The 22,309-nt window shown below is 41.4% G+C and overlaps 1 protein-coding gene across 4 annotated transcripts; it reads left to right on the top strand.

Moving 5' to 3' along the window:
• Window positions 1-742: 742 nt before the first annotated feature.
• On the top strand, window positions 743-21,542 carry tpm4a (tropomyosin 4a; the record flags this gene model as incomplete). 4 transcript variants are annotated; one of them, XM_080506541.1, is made up of 9 exons in its annotated part: window positions 743-870; window positions 2,632-2,757; window positions 17,267-17,400; window positions 17,539-17,656; window positions 17,936-18,006; window positions 18,227-18,302; window positions 19,356-19,418; window positions 19,781-19,850; window positions 21,270-21,542. In XM_080506541.1, exons 1-9 carry the CDS (start codon window positions 757-759, stop codon window positions 21,350-21,352), a joined length of 855 nt encoding a protein of 284 aa, XP_080362667.1. In that variant the 5' UTR covers window positions 743-756. The 4 variants fall into 4 exon arrangements, with proteins under 4 accessions (XP_080362667.1, XP_080362668.1, XP_080362670.1 ...); XM_080506542.1 differs by lacking the exon at window positions 21,270-21,542 and adding an exon at window positions 20,437-20,519; XM_080506544.1 differs by lacking the exons at window positions 17,267-17,400; window positions 21,270-21,542 and adding an exon at window positions 20,437-20,519 and having other exon boundaries at window positions 17,507-17,656.
• Window positions 21,543-22,309: the final 767 nt, after the last annotated feature.

Below are 22,309 nucleotides of genomic sequence, written 5' to 3'. Positions count from 1 at the left end.
CATATTCCAACCTCTTTTGACCACACCATGACTTCTGTTTGGCTGGGTTAAGTTTGCTCTCTCTCTTTCTCTCTCTCTCTCTATCTCAGTAAGTGTGATATGCTGTGTGCCAGCAGGGCTCTTAGCCATTGACAGGAGGGTAAAAGTGGAAACAGGACCTGTACATCTGATCTCTGTCTCTTGTTGAGCAAACACAACAGCCCAAATAAGGAGCTCGGCCGTGGTTGAAGAGGGGAGTGGAGTGGAGTGGAGCAGCCAGATCAGTCCTTAGAAAGAGTCTGGATGGATGGTCTGATAGGGTGGAATGAGAGGGTTGATAGTGACGGAGTCAGGATGGAGTGGCCACGGAGTGGTGAGTGGAAGGATGAAAGGAGGAATTGACAGAGATGGAGATAGTTGAGAAAAAGGATGAATGGGTGTAGGTTGGGTGAAAAGATGAGAAGTGGTGGATGAGGAGGAGGCGCAAGGAGAGGAGGAGGAGACTGCAGGCAGGTTCTGCTTTAGGTATATAGGACTCAGATCATCTCTGATTGCAGTTCTCTCTGTCTGCTTCTCTCCATTCCCCCTTTCTCTCCATCTCTCCCTCTGTTCCCCCTTTCTCTCCATCTCTCCCCTGTTTCACTGCAGTTTGTTGGACTCAGGCTCTCACCAACCGTGAAGGCGCTGCTGAATTTCTCACTGAATCTAACACTTCCAAAGGCAACACTATTTAACTTTCCATATCTCGGAGAAGAAAGTCCAAATAACCAACCAATCATGGAGGCCATCAAGAAGAAGATGCAGATGCTGAAGCTGGATAAGGAGAATGCCATTGACCGGGCAGAGCAAGCGGAGACGGATATGAAGGCAGCGGAGGACAAATGCAAGCAGGTAAGATCGGATGAGCAAGACAGGAAACGATGGACAGCTTATGAAGGATGCTTCTGCTTGTAGGTCAGATTTGACACAGAAAGCAACATTCATATAAACAGCAGTGATACAGAATGTATTTGGCATTAAATAGTGGATGGCAGAGTTTGGGTAAATGAGTCACCTTTGATTTGCAATTGACTGAAAATATGTATCTCACACAGAAAGTGTATCCATTGCAAGACCAGTCTGTATGCTTTTATTTAATAGATTTCTTTTCTATCAAGTCCTTAAGCTGATCACTGCATTGACACCGTACAGAACAGAAAAAGGCCCTTTGCTCAACCAGAGAAATAGATTGACAGGAATTATGAATTTTGGATTGAGGTTTGTTTCAAAGCAGTAAAATCTGGGCGAGGTTATGATGAAACTGAGTTGCTCAGGTGATGAGACCACCCAGGATAAAGACTTATTCTTTGGGGAGGAAGAAAGTGGTAACCGTCCTCCCCGTTGAAAACTTTAAAGAAAGTTAAGGGAGCATACCACCAACACCCCTCATGAAGACAACTGACAAGTGTCACCAACACCCAGGGCATAATGCACATAAAGAAAAGTTCACGCATTCACGCACACATGCACACATACACACACACAAAGGTATCCAGGCATCTGTGTGTTCTCTCTGATAACAGCAGTATTTTTAGACACCATGAGGGAACAGCAGGGTGGAATTCAGTGGGATTATCAGATGCACTTCATACACTCAGACCGGAACATTTAACTCTGCAAGTGTGTACACATATGTGTTTATGTGTGACAGTGAGGATTAAGTTTTGCATACCAGTATTCCAACTATGAGGGACTGATTGCAAACCATTAACCTTTAAATGTTCACAAATATCAAGTATGCTGACACTGCCAAGCCATGCAGAGCTCATCACTCGCTTTGCGTAAACACCTTCACATAGACAGAGACAGAGACAGAGATTTTTTTTCTTTTAAAGGCAATACAAACATACTGAAAATACAGAATAAAAGAGGGATGTATCAAGCATATAGCATTGAGTAATTGGTAGTGCAAAACAACTCACAAGGTTTCGCTGATTGTTGCGCCATTATTTTGTACGAGGTAGTGTGACGGAGTGGAGTTGTATCTTTTCCACTGGAAAGAGTCGCTTGTCAACAATCACCTCCAATTCCAATGCAAATAAAAAGCACAACTGGATTTTGCAACGACTGGCAATCCAAAATCTAACCAGTCCGGGACCAAACATCCTCTGGGATGACAATGCTCAGCGCCACAGAGTGGAGTTCATCACAGATTACCTACGGAATTTGGGAGTTGAGATACAGTGACCGATACACACTTGCAACAAATACGAGTTGCAGAATGGGATGCCAACCCACAGCAGTGAATGAACAGGCTGCGGGACCATGAGGAGGATGTGGCAGGCTGGTGTGCATGTAAATGGATTTTCCACAGGCTATTGAAGCTCCTGTTTGTTAAATGATACAATTGTTTGGCAATTGTTAGTGAGATAATCTGTTTTGAGTCTTCAGACTTCAATCATCCAATCCAGAGTCAATAGCAAAGAAAAGTTATACAGAATTGTTAGTAATTACCTTCACCAGGACTACAACATAACAATCCAAGTGTCTATCCCCCCCAGTGTTGTTTAAGCAGTAACACAGAAGACAGCAGTACACAGAAGCTTGTCATGTTGGACTGGAGGAAAGCATCATGTAAAATCAGAGCACAGCTCATGGTGTTTTCTTTTACAGATGGAAGAGGAGTTGCTGGACCTCCAGAAGAAAATGAAGCAGACAGAGGATGAATTGGACAAATTCTCTGAAGGCCTGAAAGATGCTCAGGAAAAACTGGAACTATCTGAGAAGACAGCTGCTGATGTGAGTGACTAACCATGCATTCAGTGTACACGGTGGTGAGGGTGGGGTTGGTGGGGGGTGGTGGTGGTGGTGGTGGTGGTGGGGGGAGGGAGGGAGTCACTCCAGTTCATCGAGCTAAAAATGTGATAAATGACAATTATGCAGCTCTGTTTCATACCAAATTCTTTGTAAGAGTTTGAATATTGACAAGAGGCTTTTGTTCTTTTCATCGCCTACTCACTTTTTGCAAATATAACATACACACTTTGCATTATGTTGGCAGAACTGAACACTGGAGCCATTATTTCACAGCTGGAATGTTTCAGTACCAGCACCAGCTGTGGCTTTACTTTGATCCACTGTGAATACTCTCGAGCATTTCAGAGGCTGTTACATTCTTGTGCAACCACTCCTGAAAGATGAACACATGGCAAAACTGTAATCCGTGTGTGTGTGTGTGTGTGTGTGTGTGTGTGTGTGTGTGTGTGTGTGTGTGTGTGTGTGTGTGTGTGTGTGTGTGTGTGTGTGTGTGTGTGTGTGTGTGTGTGTGATCCACATCAGACATCAAAACATCATTATCCTTCATAGTTAAGACCCATACTTTTACCACTTCTAAAATATTTTGTGTTACGTTAATATACAGTGTGAACATACGAACACATTTGCAACCTTTTCACTGTGAAAAGAACTAAATCCGGTATTGTTCTCTTTTTTTTAATCATGTAATTTCCACATGATTTGATATCTAGTGTGTCAGTCAAAAATTGTATAACTACAGTTATACACTCTATAACAACAGTTTTAATAACTGTGATATTGAGATACAAATCACTTTTTTTTTTAAATCCGTGTCTTCACTTTTTCTGAACTTGCAAGTTTCGCTGATACATTTCTGAGCACAATTTTTGTTGATAATTAAATGTGAATAAATGTAGTAAATGTTGCAGAACATGAGAACAGGCAGATCATCTGGAGCTAATCAGATGCAATCTTGGGTAAAAAAAAAAAAAATGCTGTTATTGTGGATTGCTGGCAGCAGCACAAACAACAGTTGTACATCTTTCAGTAGTGATTCCTCCAGCACGAGGGAACATGTGTGCACAGTTATTTGATTGTGTAACTCCTTGTGTGTCACTGTGTGCATGTGTGAGAGAGCAAAAGAGAGATATTGAAAGAAAAAGAAAGGAAAGTAGAATCAAAATCCAAGACAATAAATACGGTTCCAGCCAGATTATCAGTAAACTGGCACTTTAATAACTGCAAGTACGAAACCAGGAAGTGAATCCTGCAGGATTACTAAGCATATTGAGTACACACCGGGAGAACTGTCATGACCACCTTGCACCAAGATGTGGCATTGTTTGAGTCTCATGGAGGATATCCCAAGGAAATGCTGTGTTTTACTACACACAAAGAAAAAGGAAGTGTCTGCCTTAAAGACACAGAGCTGAGGGCTGAGACTTGCTGGATAATCCTTACTCGATGATAAAAAAAAAGAGAGAGAACAGCCCTCAGAAGCCTCACACATAAAGTGGGTCAAGTATGGCCTTGGAAAACATATTTATTGAAGTTGAGGTTTAAGTCTGACTCAGTTTAGTTTCCACTCTTGCATATCCTGCAGTTTCTGGAAATAGAACTCCCATTTTGTTGAAATGATGCCTTTACTGTAAGTTATATTTACATTCACACGGACATGATGATACAAAGATCAGGAATAGAAGAGCTCCAATACTTTGAATGCATGAATTTCTGTCTATGTCTGGCTTATTAGAGGCAGCAGTCAACTCAATATAGATTTAAATTCACATAGACCAGACTGAAAACAAGGAGGCAAAATCCCAAATAGAGAAATCAGCCATACAAAGTATTCAGTTATGATAAATGAGAAAATGTATCAGACTGGTAGTGGTTATATTTAGATCATTGTTGTTTATTGCCAGATCAAGCAGTCAGAGGACATTAGTATTAGTATTAGTACTCGCTTTAGTATTCGATCAAACATTGAGACACAATGCTGAAAACTAAAAGTGGTGTGTGTGTGTGTGTGTGTAGAATGATGAAGGTACAGGCTAAAACAATACCACTTAGAGCGTCAAGCATTACAGTTCTGGGGCAAAGTTGGTCGGTAGTAGAGAGAGCAGAGAATAGGCAGGGGGCTCTGGTATGTAAGGAATGCAGCTAAGGCAAACAGAAATCCCTGAACTCCTGTGTCTAATGAAATCAATGCTTCCAGCTTTTCCGGTGCAAAGGGGCAAATCAGAGAAAGAGGGGCTCAATCAACACATGAGACTCATTGTAGGAGATTTTGTTCTTGTTGTGAGCAGCATGAGTGAATCTGAGCTGAGCCTGAGCTGGGATCACATTTACAGCCTACTTGTCTAACCAGCCAACATGTTTGCTCTCGAGCTGACTGTGTGAATGGCAGGATTCGAGAGCAAACACAGGCAGGACGAGCAGCAAAACAATGAAAGAGGAAGCATAAATCTGATTCACACCCACAGTCCATCCCATACATGAGCAAACAGTTGGCAATTGATAGCTGTCATGGTGAAAATATCAATGTTTTACACTTGTGTAACGATCCATGGAATACCTACTTATGTCTATTTGATTTATGCTGACTGAGGACAGAGCAAAAGGTGGCGTTTTGATTATAGCTGATATGATTTAGTTTAGACATCCATCTTCTACCTTAAAATAGAAATTTATTTTAAACCACAAACACAATTTTCTATCTCCGTTACCTTTTCATGATACACAGCCAACTTTTTAACTTTTAAACTAGGGATTTGAAATCAACCTTTAAGTTTATTTCAAAATGTTTCATGCCTAAAATATGCCAAGTGTAAGTTGGCCTCTTTACCTCCATCAGAGAAACTCAGAGAAAACAGATAGTCAACAACCACAGAAATGTGGTCATGGTTCATATCCGGACAAAGGCAGAAATGCTCTTAATTGTTTCGTGCTGATTGTAAAACTTGGTTTCCAGGTCTCATTGAAGATGAATGCACGAATTAACCGAATGGAACCCTGTCACCACTAACTTTCAAATTTTCAGGATACAAAGCTTGACCTCTTTATGTATGTATCTCACTTTATCTGAAATTTGACACTGAAGTTGAAATGTAAATGGTTAACGAGGCCTGATATGCAATAGTAGACGCTTTAACAAATACAGGTGTTTGTAATGAAACCTGAATTTCCGGTATTATTTATCTGAATTTCACCCCCATCATGCTGTTTGTGTGACATATTGTAGCCATAGTCATGCCTTTTAACACCAGTTTCCGCATTCGCTGAATAAGCAGAATATTATACCCAATAAAAAAAAGACTGGGCATGAAATTTGATGATGCTAAAGTGACTGAGATTTTTATTTTTATTTTTTTTTGCTCAAGAAGAGAATAGAGGGTCAATGCGGTCAGTGATTCCTGGCAAACGATTCTGAGACCCCAGATTTTAATGGGCTATCAATCAACCCACACCAAAATCCATCTGGAAATAGACAGACATATAATTTTCACGTTCTGTTGCATTGTTCGACGTGGCCAAGATTTTCAACAGCAAAGTGCACACTCACAATGAGAAGGACTCATGCAGCAATCACACCAGGGCTGGTTCTAATCACATTAGATATGACAAGTATAAACACACCCTGAGGAACCAATTGCTTGGCCATTGGTCAACATTTCTTAGGTTAATTTGTAACTGTAAATTGTACCATAGGTATGAAATCCCATTAATCTATGTTCTATGCCTTCTTAGAATCTCCAGGCTGAAGCCTATCCATGTTGATATTGGGTGAAGATCCAGGTACAACCCTGGACCAGTCGATGACAGAGATATCATAGAGAAAGAAAATCAATGATGAGCACATTTACACCGTCATCTAACTGAGCTTCACTCATAAAAGTAACCTTATTTGAATTGTGGGAGGGAGTTGTACAACCTGGGAAAAGAGCCAGGCAGGCATATAAGGAAGAACATATAAACTCATCCGAGAAAGGCCTGAGCCAGAAGCAAAACCTGTTTTATCCTACTTCGGGTAGCAAAACACGAGTCAACAACAGCTGAACATAGGCAAAGACAGTGTGCCCCATGGAGCGGTCCATCATAGAGTAAACACAGAGAGAAATAACTCAACCAAGTGATTAGAATGACCAGTGACATGGTGGAGTGGAGACAGAGTCTGTACAGGAATTCAGTCCCAACTGAGGTCCACCCTGAGCAATGTCTCTCACCCTCCCTGATGTCCTGGGCCACAGCAGGAGCGACTTTATCAAGAGATGCATACAACAGAAGTGCAGCAGAGTTGTAGGAGATCCCTCCTTCCTGTGGCCATCACCGTTTTATAATCTTTGTGAACAGTTGCTTTTACTGTCAAGCCCTTCTTTATGTTTATATTGTATTGTATTTATTTACACTTTATCATTGAACATATTAATAATCTATTCTGTGTGGAGCGACATTGTAAGGATTTTCTATTCTATTCTATTCTGAGATCATTTTTATAACTGGATACATTAAAAATAACTAAGCCAGGGGTGTCAAAAATAAGGCCTGTGGGCTAAATTCGGGACAGGAAATGGCCCCAAAAAAAATCATAAGAAATCAAAAACGCCATTGACTTTTTAACATAGTTTTCTTAAGAGTCATGGCAAAACACAGCACTAAAACCCAAGCTCACATCTCAGTGACGCTCCCACATCTCACTGTATTTTGAACCAGAAAATATCATAAAACTTGTCTATATGGTGAAAATGTTCCAATTTCCGGTCCTAATTATTTGGCTTTGTGAAAAAATACACTTTTAAAACTTAAACTCTGTGCAGCAACAGTGAAAAACCAGACACAAATGACAAGAAAAAGGTTGAATTTAAAGGTTATTATGCCACTATTTTGCATGTAAATTCCCACTTCAGATAAATTAGGGATGTATGTGGCCCATGAACTAAAATGTGTTTGACAGCAGACAAAGGAATATAAACCAAATGGAAGCAGTGCTACCAATTTCACTGTCAACGAATATGTCAAATGTTATTTGGAAGAATGGTTTTGATCTTTCAGTTGGTACCAATGGTTTCCACATGTCATATATGTGGTATTTGACTGAGTTTTGAGTATTTGTTTGTGTCACGTGCTGTAGTGGTTTTTGTGTATTGGTCAATAAAGGGTGGAGGGTTTCTTTTCTATACTTGACTGCAGTGATTTCAGGACATAAGAAACTCTTGCAGCTTCAGGAAATTGAAGAAAGGAAAGTGGGTTCCACGTTGAATCAGGCCGCATGGGGGATCTATCAGTCAAAATGGAGTTTAGAAGACGATGGCTTTGTGTTTGACATCAAAACAATGGGCACCGCACCTACACAATAACCGCGAGTAATTCGGCCTGGCTCCTCTTTTGTTTTTGAGTCTCGCAGCAGAGATCACACACGGATCAGCTCGTACAGGCCCCTCCTCCTCTGACCTCATCGTCCGGATCCTGTCTCTCCTCCTCCGGCGCACTGTGCCGCTCTCTCCGCTCTCTTCACCACGCAGCTCTGCCGATCCTCCTCAAACTCCCGGCGCCCGGACCAAAAAAAAAAAAAAAAAAAAAATCTGCTACCTTACATTCCCGAGGACCACTTCGCTGCAACCTTCGCGCGAGCTTTCCATTCCTACAACCCTTGAAGGCGCATTTTGGAGACCACCTGGGCGCGCGCTTCCTCGTCGTGTAACTTTTCCTGCACTTAAGCGACTCTTTTTTTTTTTTTTTCATTCCGAAGACTTTGGCCCTGAACGACATTTTCTCCACTTTTTTTTTCTTCCTCCAGTCGCCATTCCAAGTTGTACATTATTTTCCTTTTGACCAAATACGTTAAGCAGCAGCATAATACGCGTCTTTTAACATTTTTTTAATTCTATTTTGCACAACGAAGAAGAAGTCTTAACTGTGTGTGTGGTTTTTTTTTTTTTTTTTACGTGTTAAGTCTTAAATTAAGCAATAAACCCAGTAAACCATGGCAAGCATTAACTCCCTGGATGCGGTGAAGAGGAAGATCCAGTGTTTGCAGCAGCAGGCCGACGACGCAGAGGACCGAGCTCAGGTCCTCCAGAGAGAGCTGGACTGTGAACGGGAGCTCCGAGAGAAAGTGAGACAATCCGTATCCTATTTATATTTTTATTTTTTTTAAAACGCTTCTCTCCCGCTTGTAACCACTGTCTTTCACCGCTGCACAATGTGTCGGACTTGGCAGGTGGTGTTTTTTTTTCCTTGCTTCACACTTTACCCCTCGGGCTCTAAAAAGCTGTAATGAGTTTATGTCATTGAATCATTGGCGGGCGTGATTGTGCCACAATGCAAGGCGTTGGTCTAATGAAAAAAAAAGAAAAAAAGTTTAGATTCCTGCAGGTCTGTGAGCATGCGCACTGTCGCCCGACTGGCAAAGGGCCTCTGCACAGCCACTGCGAATAGTGTTCACCACGTAGACGGCGCTCGCAACCTCGTACTTCTAATCTAATACATCTATCAGATTGGCCCAATGACTTCTTGTTGAAACAAAACCCGCAGTGACCAATTATATCATAACCACAACTGCTTTCTAATCTGGTTTTAGCAGCTTTAGGAGATTAATGGGGAAGTTCCTGTTTTACGCTGTGCTTTCCCCCCCGAAGCGGTGTGGTTGAGGGCTGATGCTCCAGTCATTCCTTCCTCTACAAATGTCAGGAAACTACTTTGTAAAGTTGTGCCTGCTATTTTACACTGGATTACTGATTTTCATCACTTAATCTCAGGGATGTAGATTTAACACACTTTGTCATGTGCGAGTAACATATCTCTGGACCTTACAAGACTTTTTGAATATGACTCATGTCTGGTTGGTTGTGTTTGCTGTTCTTTTCACAAGTTAACCCTGATTTGAACACTATTTTGTGTTTGGCACTGGGATTTGTAGTTGTCACACAGGTTTCAAAACCATTTGTCAGAAATTCAGCACAGGTCATTGCAGAAGTTCCACAATTGTTATCAAACTAGATACTCGGTTGTGTCAAGAGTGACTCAGTATTTGTCCGCCTCTGTCACCTGCTTGTCTCTTGACTCTCCCCACATGCGACTTTTATGACTTTTACACAGTAAAGGTGGAGGCAATGCCAAGCACAAAAGTTGGTTAACAGTCTTGACATGTTTCACACATTGCTTTATGGTACACGATGCCATATTTTTTTTGCATAGTAGCTGTTTTAATGACAGGACATGTGTAAAAATCCAAGGAGAGTGGGAGGGTCAGGAGCAGCTGTAAAGATATGGCACCCGAGTTGATGAAAGGACTGAGCCTGCTTAGGACTTACCCCTCTGTGACAGACTACCTATTAAGTAACAGGGCACCTTTTTTAAATTGAAAATTGAGTGCCTGTTCTGCTTGTGAGCATTAATTGCATCATAGACTCACAAAGTTATTGTTAAAAGTGTGACGGTTAGTGTTTCTTTAACTAAACCTTGTCATTTGCTTGGTATATTGCTTATTTAAATATGAATACTTGAACGTGTTCGTTGGATTTATCGAATAATGTATGAACAGACCAGAATAGCGTGTATATTGGCACATAAACATACTTATGGTGGCATTCAGAACGTGCGAAAACAGCACATCTTGTAATTAAGGTGACAGACATGAATGCATATGCTCCTTAAGAGCCAAAAGTTAAAAACAATTATTTCAAAAGTTTGTGGACACTGTTGGAACACGTCACTTTTGAATGACAACGCTAACATAGAGATAATAGCAGTAGCTTGAGTAACAAAGAAGTCAGCCTGATATATAGAAAAGTGAGTGACGGACCATCCATCCAGATTGTTTCATCTGTATGTAATACAAATGTGGCACATAGGATAATGTAGTTTTATTACTCCAGATCAATTCAAGTAAGCAATAGGAATTTTTAAAGTAACCATTTCCACCAATGCCATTAACATCATCAGTGTCCTTCGGGTCGCTTCCAGGTCCAGTTGAACAAGTTCTTCACTATCATTCCTGTCAGGCTTAGCCTGCAAAGACACATTTCAGGTGTCGCGTATCTCCCACCGTGTGTACTCAAAGTCAAACGGCGCTGCGTGTTTGTGTGGCGAGGTCAGTGCGTTCCCATATGTTAATAATTAGGGCAACCCGGAGTTATTCCTTGGCAGAAAAAAAAAAACCCTCTTTCATCAAAGGATGGGGAGATCAAAACAGGATCCTTGCTGAGTGTAATGAATAATTGTTTTGAAATGTGGAGGTAAAAAAAAAACATTTTTATTTGGCCACAACTGAATTTTAAGTTTTTTAATTGCTTCATGGTTTGGGTTGTGTGGTTTTGACACCTCTGTTACTGAATAATGCCTTAAAGCTGGAGGCTCATGAGATGTGATTATTCTCAATGAGCTGCTCAGCATTTATAGCGGCATGTTATTATGCAGAGTGAGACTGAAAATCATTGTACTTTATTCAAGAACTACAAATAAGCCAAATGAATGTACTTTTACTCCATACAGAGATTACTTTTCAATTCGGTATATTTTCATTGTATGCCGCCAATTACAATACAGTAATCTGATGTCACTTGGCACTTTAAGACTGAGATGTTCACTTCTGATTAGAATAGAATAGAAAGGAATTTTTATTGTCATTGCTCTAAAAAACAATGAGATCCTCAGTAGGTTTGCATCTTCAGCATTTATTTGTCTTCATCCTGGTTTACTTGCATGAGTTAACTTGATTTATTGTTAACATCATGTTGCTTTTACAATCATGGGATCATTTCAAATGACCCTTATATTGCAGTAGAAGACACTAAGGTGGCAGAATTAAAATCATTTCCTTTTTTTGACGCTGAACTTTGCATGTTATTAACAAACAACCTTCAGTTGCTGTGGCGACGACGGGTGCGTCACCTCGGGCCATGGAGAACTGCAGTTTGTGGCAACACATCCATCCTTAAAACCAAAAGGAAAAAGAGGAAGTTGGGCTCAAATGTTTTTAGCGGTACCCGCTGCCCTTCTGATCAGCGGCCCCTCCCAGGATGTCGTCTGCCGACTCGGGTCCAGTGTTTCCTCTGCTTCTACTCCAGCACTTCCTGTCATGGAGCACCAGCCCTGATCAACAGGAAGATCAACATGTGCCATGAACATTTCACTCCTTTTGTTGATCCTGACAGAATGAGCCTGTGAAGTGAAAAAAAAAACAACCAACAAACCATAATGCCAGTGTTTTCACACCAAAAATCTCCCTTTTGTCCTTTGAAACGTCAAATCTCTAATGAGTCTTACAGAACTTATTTCTATTTGGGTTTCTTTTCTTCTATCCAATAGTAAAGCATAAGCAGCTTTGCATGTTTCTCTGTTGCATTATTGGCAGAGCCAGCTTTGGATAATAACTTGAACAAGAGAAGGTGTGGAAAGCACATTCAGCACTATTGATTATTAATACATTCAAATTTGAAAAAAATGTTTTGAACAAGCCTCAACGTAGGGACATCAGATAATATTGTGACATTGTTTCGCATGATATTTGCATCTGCTCTTTTTAGTTCATTTTGAAGTTTTGTGGTAACAGTTGTCCTGTTAACGCCGTTTGTATTTAGAATTAATCAGCACCAGACAACCTCAACAAAATTATCCATCCATATCAGACAGTTGACTCTTGTTCCACTGGAGCAGTTCGGCGAGGCCACATCTGCAAGTTATTTAGGACGAGTGCTTCCCATGAAGTCAGTCACACTCAATTTCAGGCCAAATCAGTCAAAGGTGTCGTCCATTTGCTGCTTCGTGTGGTCAATGAGCTTGAAGGTTTTTCTCGTTGACCTCCAATAGTGTCCAGCCCAACTCTTCCTGGTGTCACTATTTTCTTTGGATTTTCTCACTGAGAATAGACCAACTTTCAAAAATATAACTGCCACATGTTAATACTTTTTTGGCAGTCGATAGGATCCTGGGGAACACTCCTATGTTTGAGGCTTAATTGATAATGCAGTTTAAGGCTGTGGTCACTGAAAACGAGGAGGAGAATATGCTGGTACTGCGAGCTACATGTGCTATAATGCCACGTAATAGCCTCCATAGAATGGGGATTTTAGTATTTTGCATCAGCATTTCAGTCTTTCTACATTAAATACACAGGATTTCTGATGTGAGCGAAGCTCAGCGAGACCTCCGAGTGGCTTCAAGGCAACTGTTCGTGGATCAGCGCCAGCGGTGCAAAATGGAATTGATATTCATTGTTGCTAGGAAGTTGACTTGACCAGCGAGCCGTTAAATCACCACCCTCTTTGAGAGACGACACATTTTAGAGCCTGTGAAGTTTTATATGTGCTCCCTCTAAAATCCACACCAAACAAACGAACCATCATAGTGTCTCTGGAAACATTTGCTTTTGCTTATTTTTTGTGAATTCCTCTCAGGGCACCTCATGAACGTGTTGCAGTCGGCCTGCGGTTGGGATTAGGCACCCCGAGCCCTGGACTCCGCCTAAATCCAGATCCTTTTAAATGGTGACAAATTAGATTTGGCACAGAGCGCACTCATTGTGATGCCTGCCTCGATGGTTAAAGACTTTCTCTTGCATATCACGCTGCGTGACAGACTGGCTTATAACTTTATGCTGGGGTTTTTTTTGTTGGGTTTTTTTTTTTTTTTTTTTGCATGCCATGTCATTATGGGGGAACGATTACACACTTTCCTCTCCCTCTCACACAAACACACTATTGACATTGAAAGTAGTGAGCAGCAGTGTCAGGAATAACTTACCCTGGACCCCAACAGCATTGTGCAGCTCATTAGCCCACTGCCCTGAAATCAGCCAGTAATTAGATTCCTCTTTCATTTGTCCTTGATCTTGTCTCTAATACACTCAGGTATTTCTTAAGTTTCTCCCAGCAGAACTGTGCTGTATCTTCGGCCGATGCTGGAGGGCTGTTTTCCTCTGGGGCACATGTATCTTAAAAAAGTCATATACTCACGCAGGGGTGAATGAATATACTCATCGACTGTTGTTATTGTGTGATATATTGATTACATGTTTATAGAAGGGTGACATTTAGGGAAAACAAAGCAGTGTGAATGTCAACAGCACTTAACACAACATGTTGGAGTTGACAGAATGAAGAGCACTGGAGTCTAACTACTTTCACTGACAAGTCTGAAAGTTTTTTTCTAACCTTGGGTACGTTTGTTACTTGTGATTCAAGCTTCATAGATTTACAGTCGTTTACACTCTCCATAGTAATACTAATGGTTGTTGAGAGGTTTTTGCATATTGTTTTAAATACTATTTCACAATCTCTTTCACAGTGATACTTATTGATAGTTGTGTGACCACAGGATCTTTGAAGAGGGAAGCTGCTTCTTGTTTTACATACTTTATTTTGTACAGCTTAAGCAAACAACCTAAAATGTACCATTAAGGGAGTGTTTTTAATGGCTGTTCCTCGATCTCACCCTGGAACAAAGTAGAAAATTCCTCCTGCCTTTTTGTGGCACTGACTGGTAGCCTGTATGCACTAAAAATGTTGAGTGCCTGTGAGCAGAGCATTAGCTTCTTCAGAGGAGCTGTCAAATCAGCTCCAGTTACCTCTAAAAAAAAAGAAAGAAAAAAAAAAGAAGCTGTTTAATATTGATCTTTGTCGATGAAAGTGCTGCGAATCGTCTTTTAGTTGCACTCTTCCTGATATATTGCCGCTAAACTTTCTCCATAGTTTGCTTTATCATACGAGGCAGCTTGCCTCTCTGGCCGCCGGAGAATGCAAAGTGGGTCCTGGAGGAAGGGGGCATGGCCAGAGAGATGGAGGGGGAATGGCAGCTCTGAAAGAAAGAACAGTCAAAGGGAGGAAATGAAAGGAGGCTGGGCCGCTGACTTCCTGTTACCTTTTTCGAGATCCTCATTTGTGAAGCAACATCCTTGTTTTCGGTGACCGAGCTTAACATTGCTTCTTTAATACTGTCTTTATAAAAAAAAAAAAACTCCCGCGTGCTTTCCACAGCTACCCTAAATGTGCTTAAATGATTTTCTGAAACTTGGAGACGGATCCCTTCTCAAGATTTACAGGGAAACGTGTCTCTTTTTCAGTCACGGTTCAGCGATTCAGAGGAATGAGAGCATGTACATCAGCTTTTTTACTTGACACAAAGCTGTCTCTGTCCATGAGGGAATCCCCCCTGTGTTATTGTGGTCCGATGACAGATAGTTGCACCAGGTTGCACACGTGACGTGATTGTGAGCAAAGATGTGCCACCGACCATGATATTGGCTCAGATGTTGGGGTTTTTGGTTTTTTTTGCCCTGGTACTTTACAACAATTCTGTTGGGCAGGAAGTGAGCCAGTTGTCAGCTGCTAATGTCTCATTTGCGTTTGGGTTGTTTCAGTCAGAGGCAGTGATTGGGGAAAAACAAGAGTGTCTGCATGCAGTGCGTGTGTGTGCGTTGCGACGTCTGATGTGCTACTGTGGCTGACCTAAAGCCAATGAATAGCATGCTTGTTTGTGTACAGATGGTATTCTTCACAGCACATTGCTTCATTCAGGGTGCAGGAAGTAACATTATCTGTTATTTCAGGGTCTGGTTTTATTCTGAGCAGCACAACTCACTGGGTTACTGCTGTGCAGACAGAGGCAGACCTGCGCCATGCATGTTTTTAGCGAGATTTCAAGATGATTTTTACCGATTTGTGGTTTTGTTTAATTATTATTATCATTTTTTTGCATCCATTCTGTGTCGGGCAGGCTTTCCTCTATTAAGCTGTGCCTGTTGTAAGACACGTCAATGATTGCCGGACAGGCGTTTCCTGTTCTGTATCTGTGGCCTCCCCTGGTGGCGTTGGGCGCAGCTGGGAAAGACCTTGAGGAGTGCAAAAATGAAATGCGAGAGAGGGAAAGACAGCGGTGGGGGAAAAAAAAACAAAAACTGGCTAGTCAGCAGTCTGAGATGAGATGGAGACGAGATGGAGAAAATTTGAAAAATTACAGCAAAAGTCTGCCGGCTGCCAACAAGCAGGGGAAAGAAAACCTGAACTGGAATAAAACTGCATTTATTCAAACAGACATAACGGCTCTTTTCCATTGACAAGTTTTGATATCTTACCTCTTACTTGTAGCTCCTTCGATGTATTGCAATATTTAGTTTTGCTATCTCACTGAGTGCTCCTGGAACCTGAACAGTAGAAACCCCTGCTGTTGATCTGATGGACAGACTGACTTATGGACTGAATGGCTAACTAATGAGTCACTGACCTACTAACTGGAGCCCTGAAAACTCTGCACACAATACTGCCCGTTAGTCTAAGAAATCTCCAGCTGCTTCGTTCTTTTAAAAAAAAAAAAAAACGGGAGAGTAAACTTGTGCGAGTGCTTCTGGGTTTCAACGGAGGATTTGGTGCAGTTATGGCGAGCTATTTCAGCCATCTGGTTGTAAACATGCTGTTTAACGGTGGCCAGCCTCGTTCGTGTTTTATTAGGACTAAGTTTAACTGGTTTTGACTTTGAATGAAGCTCCCCAGGAGATGATGGGTGGATAAGCTCCCTGCTCAGCAAAGGAAATGCTTGTGCAGTTGTCTGTTTGTTTTATTTATTTATTTATTTTTTGCTCTCCCTGCCTTTGTGTGCCGAGGGCAGATGAGAAGAAGCATGTTTGTCCTCACTGCTTGGCACGTTTCTGCATTCACCACCACCGGATATTGAGTTTTTTTTATGTTTCATTCAGGTTTAAAATTGTGTGATCTTCAGATATTTAAGAAGGATTATATTTTCCAGGCAGGGTTTCATCTGAGGCAGCTTGTTATTGCCCCTATATTGTCTTCAGAAGAAACCCCAGTGACCTCCAGCTGCCTCTTATTTCAGCCTTCTTCTTTTTTCTTTTTTTTTTTTTCTTTGCTATCGATTTGTGAAACATGAGTTTCAGAGAGCTCCATACAACATCATAGTCTCTCTCACTGCTGGTACAGTATTTTGTTGCTTAAATGAGGATAGAATTTTAGTTGTTTTTTTTCTCCATAATTATAGCTTATCACAGATATAGATAAAAATGCCTCTAAATATTAGAGCATTAAATTAAGTCATATTATTGAACTGGCAGTTGTAATTAACATCATGATGTTTGAAAATGCTTGAATTTTAGGGGGGTTAATCTGCTGATATATTAAGTTATCATTTATACCTGATTTTCTTTTTTTTCAAGTTGCACCTGTGATATCAGGACCTTGGTCAGACATTCAAGTGTAAAAAAAAAAAAACATCCCTTGTGTTTCGTACTGTGTTGACAGACCAGTCACACTGTCACCAGGAAGCAGTTGCATGACGTCTCTCTCCACTTGGTGTTGACAGGAAAATCAAAAGAGGCTCCTATCAAATGTGCAGCTGTTTCTCCTTGTGTTTGTGAATTTATTTGGCTGTGCACTTTCTCTCTTCCCTCTTTGTCTGATTCTCGTGCTCCTATTTTGTGGCAGACAATAGTAAGGATGCGAGTCCAGCTCCGATGAAGAGCAGCAGAATGAATGAATAATTAGAATTCTCTCTTTTGAATTCCCAGGCAGAGGGCGATGTAGCAGCTCTGAACCGTAGGATCCAGCTGGTGGAAGAGGAACTGGACAGAGCCCAGGAGAGACTGGCCTCGGCTCTGCAGAAACTGGAAGAGGCAGAGAAGGCTGCAGATGAGAGCGAGAGGTGAATGTTCCTCCAAAAACACTGTCACGAAAGTGCCCGAGCGTCAGATTGTATCTCCTCCCATCTATTTAAAGACCAAGCTGCCTGGGAACAATTCATCTGAAAGTATGAAATTGTATCTGTATCCCGTCCAATCAGAGGCATGAAGGTCATCGAGAACCGAGCAATGAAGGATGAGGAGAAGATGGAGATTCAGGAGATGCAGCTGAAGGAGGCCAAACACATTGCAGAGGAGGCTGACCGCAAATACGAGGAGGTGAGTTGTTTGACAGTGGGAGCTGGTTGGGCGAAGGTGGAAAGTCCTTCTTTATGATCTTTAATCATACCTGCTCATCTGTGATATGAGTGTTCCACTGGCCTGAAAAAACCTTTAAGAAATCCCCCATTCCCTCATTCAGCACCATCTATTCTGATTTAGCAAAAAGAAAAAAAAGTGAAATTCCATGCTATTTTTCAACTGTGTGTGTTTTAAATGATTTTTTTTTTTTTTAATCCAGAGAATTTCCTGCTCAGTTGTTGATGTTGTTGCTCTCAGGTGGCCCGTAAACTGGTGATCCTAGAAGGGGACCTGGAGAGAGCCGAAGAGAGGGCGGAGGTCTCAGAATGGTAAACCCAGAAACGTACAGTCAAGCTTTACATACAGCTATTGTATTATTATTATTTTAGGTATTCCAGCTGTGTACACTACCATAATGGAGTCTGAATTGAATGATCCACGTGGGCTTTAAGGACAGACTTTCAGCGTTAGGTTAGGGGTGTGTATGTGCTAATGAGGTGAAACTTCCTCTCACATTAAAGGCAAGCATGCGTCTGTTTCTCTCCTCAGTAAAGCCAGTGACCTGGAGGAGGAGCTGAAAAATGTGACCAACAACCTGAAATCCTTAGAAGCCCAGTCTGAGAAGGTGAGTGACATCCAATGTATGGCTCTAACGGAAACGTTGTCGCACATTCACATTTGATTTTATAATTTTGGCTTTTCAATAAGCCACTTTGAATTATTTTTAACTTAGAAAATGGCAAAGGGTGTTTGAAGAAATGCTATGAATGCCATTATCATTGCAAGATGGTTTGTAGATCGAGTAGGTGAAAATACACTAAAACAAACTTCCTGAAATGTACAATGATGAGTGAGATCAGTTGCATGACGTAATTTTCAAACTCATTTAATACTGCCAAACGGACCAACTATTTATGCAGCTGATTTATTCTCTTTCACAATCGCGCACAAAACTACATAAATATATATGCAGCAATTTAACATGAGGTTTGGCATCCAACACACACTCTTCTCCACTTCTCTTTCGGCTGCTCTCATGGTTGAGTGGACAGTAATTTGAGTGACCCTGCGTTTAAAGAGGGCTTCGCCAAAGTATTGTTTCTTTCCCACCTCCATTGTAAATTGTGTGTCATTAAGCCAAACCATTGGGTTGTTCGAATGAGCGCGGCAGCGGAGCTGAACTGGTTTGACGAGCAGCTTCTCGGGTCTGTTTGCACCTTGACATGTCCGTCTCAAATTGACTCCCAACGGCTTCTTTTCGTGTCTGCAGAGTGAACGGCCCTTGAGTAAATGTGTGTCAAACTGCAGCCGGGGAGAGACCTGCTGCACATTCCTCCTGTTTGCGACATTCCTCCACAGGCACAGACATGCAGCACAGCAGCATGCCAAGTTCACCGCGTCATCGCGCTCTTTTGGCATTACTGTCCGCTTCTGAAGTGTTTAGTCAGGCTTTGTTATGGGAGGTGTAACAATACCACTTGTTCCCAGGCCGCACCACCAACTTGCCTGCATTCTACTATCACTCCGCCTTAACATATCAGAGGGCGGGGCCACTGTACTTCCTGCTGTAATTATGACCCCAGATGATAGTGTCTGTGTTTACATAGTGTCTCTTTGTACAAACACGGGACCATGTATTTATACGTCTAATACTAATTGTTTGTTTGTTTGTTCGCAGTACTCAGAAAAAGAAGACAAGTTTGAAGAGGAGATCAAAATTCTGACTGACAAACTGAAGGAGGTGAGATCCTTAGCAGAGTTATGAGACTGATAACTTAAGTTGATACCAATACATCGGGTTTTTGTATAAATGTGAAACAAGCCCTCAATGTTGAGATTAGATTTAAGATGCCTATTAAATTTGACAAAGTACTTGGCAAGGATGTCATGATTCACCGTCAATGGATCTAATCCGGCGGGCATGAGCTTGTTGTTTTTATCAGATTCACGTTTTTCCCCTCTAAAACAAAAATGTGGAACAGTTCATCTTCGTAATGATTTCACCGTGAACAGAACGGCTTCTAAAAACATTGCAATTCCGGCCTGGATTCTGGATTCATTTATTCGAGTTTGCTGACGCACTGTGTTCTAAATTCCTGCCAGGCTGAAACCCGTGCGGAGTTCGCCGAGAGAACAGTGGCCAAACTGGAAAAGTCCATTGACGACCTGGAAGGTACGAGAACATTTGAACTCGTCTCATTGATGATTATCTTAGAATGCCTCTGTGTTGAACATCTCGTAAGATTATTTAGTTTTTACTGAATTCAACGACTTTGCCCGTGTCCATTCAGTTTGGCCTGGATTCTACAAAAAAGTGTCCTATTTCTGCATCTTGTTAAACATTTTCCTCGTGGAACAAGTTTTCTAGACCAACTGTTGAAAACTGCACAACTCAGACGTGCTAATAGTGGACCCTTATTTATGGAGGCCACGTTGGCCACATAGCACTGGGTGAGTGTTGAGCTCATGCAGTCGCTGAAGCTATTGGAGTCATTATATTTTAGAAATCATTCAGAAAAGCCTCAAATGGCCAAAGCTCACCCAGTAGAAAAAAAAAGCTGCATACCACATGAAGACATGCATCATTCTTTCCTCCAAGCATTTCTGCATCTTAAAAAAGCCTGACCTATTTTTTTTTTTTTTGTCTTCTTTCCTCCCTCTGCTCTTTGCCTCCATCTGTCTCTCGTTCTTGTCCTGCTTTTGGCTTGTTTGCGTTGCTGCTGTCTTTGACACCTTCCTGCCGACCTCTGGCCATCCAGATGAGTTGTATGCTCAGAAGCTGAAGTACAAGGCCATTAGTGAGGAGCTGGACCATGCCCTCAATGACATGACATCCCTGTAGATGCTGACGTCTGTCACTCTTTCTTTCAGCTTCTCGCCTTCATTCTCATTCTTGCTCTAACTTTTGTGAACCATTTGTGCCTTCTGCCCATCTTGCTGCCCCCCCCCCCAAAAAAAAAGATTAAACCCATTTTTCTTTTCAACTTGGCAGATTTTGTCTCTGTTCTGTCTTATTGGTATGAAATTAAATGCCATTTGTGGCCTAATTTATTAGATACCGAGCAGTTTATCGTACAACTGGTGGCTATTGTACATTGTTCGTCTGCTTATCAGTTGTACAAGGTGAGCGCTTTCGACGTGTGTGTTGTGTGTGTGTTACTCTGCTTTTGGTGTGAATTAATAGTGTTCAATCCTCTGTGATCCTTACACGACCCTAGGTTTCTGACAAAAGTACATTTTCAAAAAACGAGCCGATTTGAACCCTTTCTACGAAGATTAAAACTGAATGACTCCATATTGTTTACTAAGTCCATGTAGGTTGTACTAACTGTCTCCCTGTAGTAGTAGTTGTAGTATTTAACAGTTTTCGCATGAAAGGCACTGATGTTGATTTTTGTCGTGTTTTCTTTGCATTTGGCACAACTTAACCAAACTTGGAATGCAAAACATCTGTCCAGTAAAATAGCGCTCTATGTAGTTGTTCCAGGGATGCTGTTGAACAGTCATAAGCAGATTTAATCGGCATGGCATGAACAGTGTTATTGGCCGTCAGTTGAGGGTTCACCATGTCACGTTTCTTTCTCCCCTCCAGAGAAACTATCAAGTGCCAAAGAGGAGAATGTGGGCATGCACCAAGTCCTCGACCAGACCCTGCAGGAGCTGAACAGCTTATAAACACACACACACACACACTCACACACACACACACACACACGCGCGCACACACACACACACACACACACACACACACACACACACACACACACACACACACACACACACACACACACACACACACACACACACACACACACACACGCGCACACACACGAAGCCAGAGAGGATGAGATCGTCATTAACATTCCATTAAACGTTCGAATCCATTCCACATTTTGAGCTGTAAAATCTTTATTCCCCATGTAAAATGGGGGATTAACTTAATGCTTTTCCCTTGATGTTTTTTTTTTTTGGTTTTTTTTTTTTTCTTCCTCCAGCTGTTTGCAAATTTTTTCTCAAACTATTTCTGACCTGTTAAGAAAAAAAACAACTGGCAATGAACATGAACAAACCTCATATTTGGTCACCCAACCACTGAAACTGTCTGTTTTTTTGCACACATATATTGTGCATTTGATTATTTTTATAATACATAGGCTCCAGATGACAATGGGTTTTGCTCAGTATGGACTAGTTTGGCTCATAGGCGCCACCCAGTGGTCTTCTAAAGTTATATCAAGAGTTTTGTAATGCATTTTGTGTTTTCCCCCCAACATGCAGAGGCATAAAATTAGCAGCCTTTTCATTAATCTGTACACATTCCAGTAGTATAATCCCACCTATGGCTCTTTAAACTGCACAAATATCAACTGGAACAGAGAACTGATGGAAATATCACAGTCTTGACTAAATAATTATGGCACTTGCTGCTCAAGAGATTCTTTTGGATATCTCGGCATTTATATAGAGGATAAAGCTTCCTTAGTCCATCTCCGTTTATAAAGAGATTGGCATTTTTGATATTTTTAGTGCATTTGGTCTTTTGTACTCACTGATATGAGGATCGGCAAACCCTAAGAGATGTGCATGCATGGTGTTTTGTACTACCTTTACCTGACCGGACACCTTCTGCAT

The sequence above is a fragment of the Blennius ocellaris genome (assembly GCF_963422515.1).
Source record: "Blennius ocellaris genome assembly, chromosome: 12".
Lineage (NCBI taxonomy): Eukaryota > Metazoa > Chordata > Actinopteri > Blenniiformes > Blenniidae > Blennius > Blennius ocellaris.
Note: the sequence above shows the minus strand (reverse complement) of the source record. Positions and strands in the feature narration are given on the sequence as shown.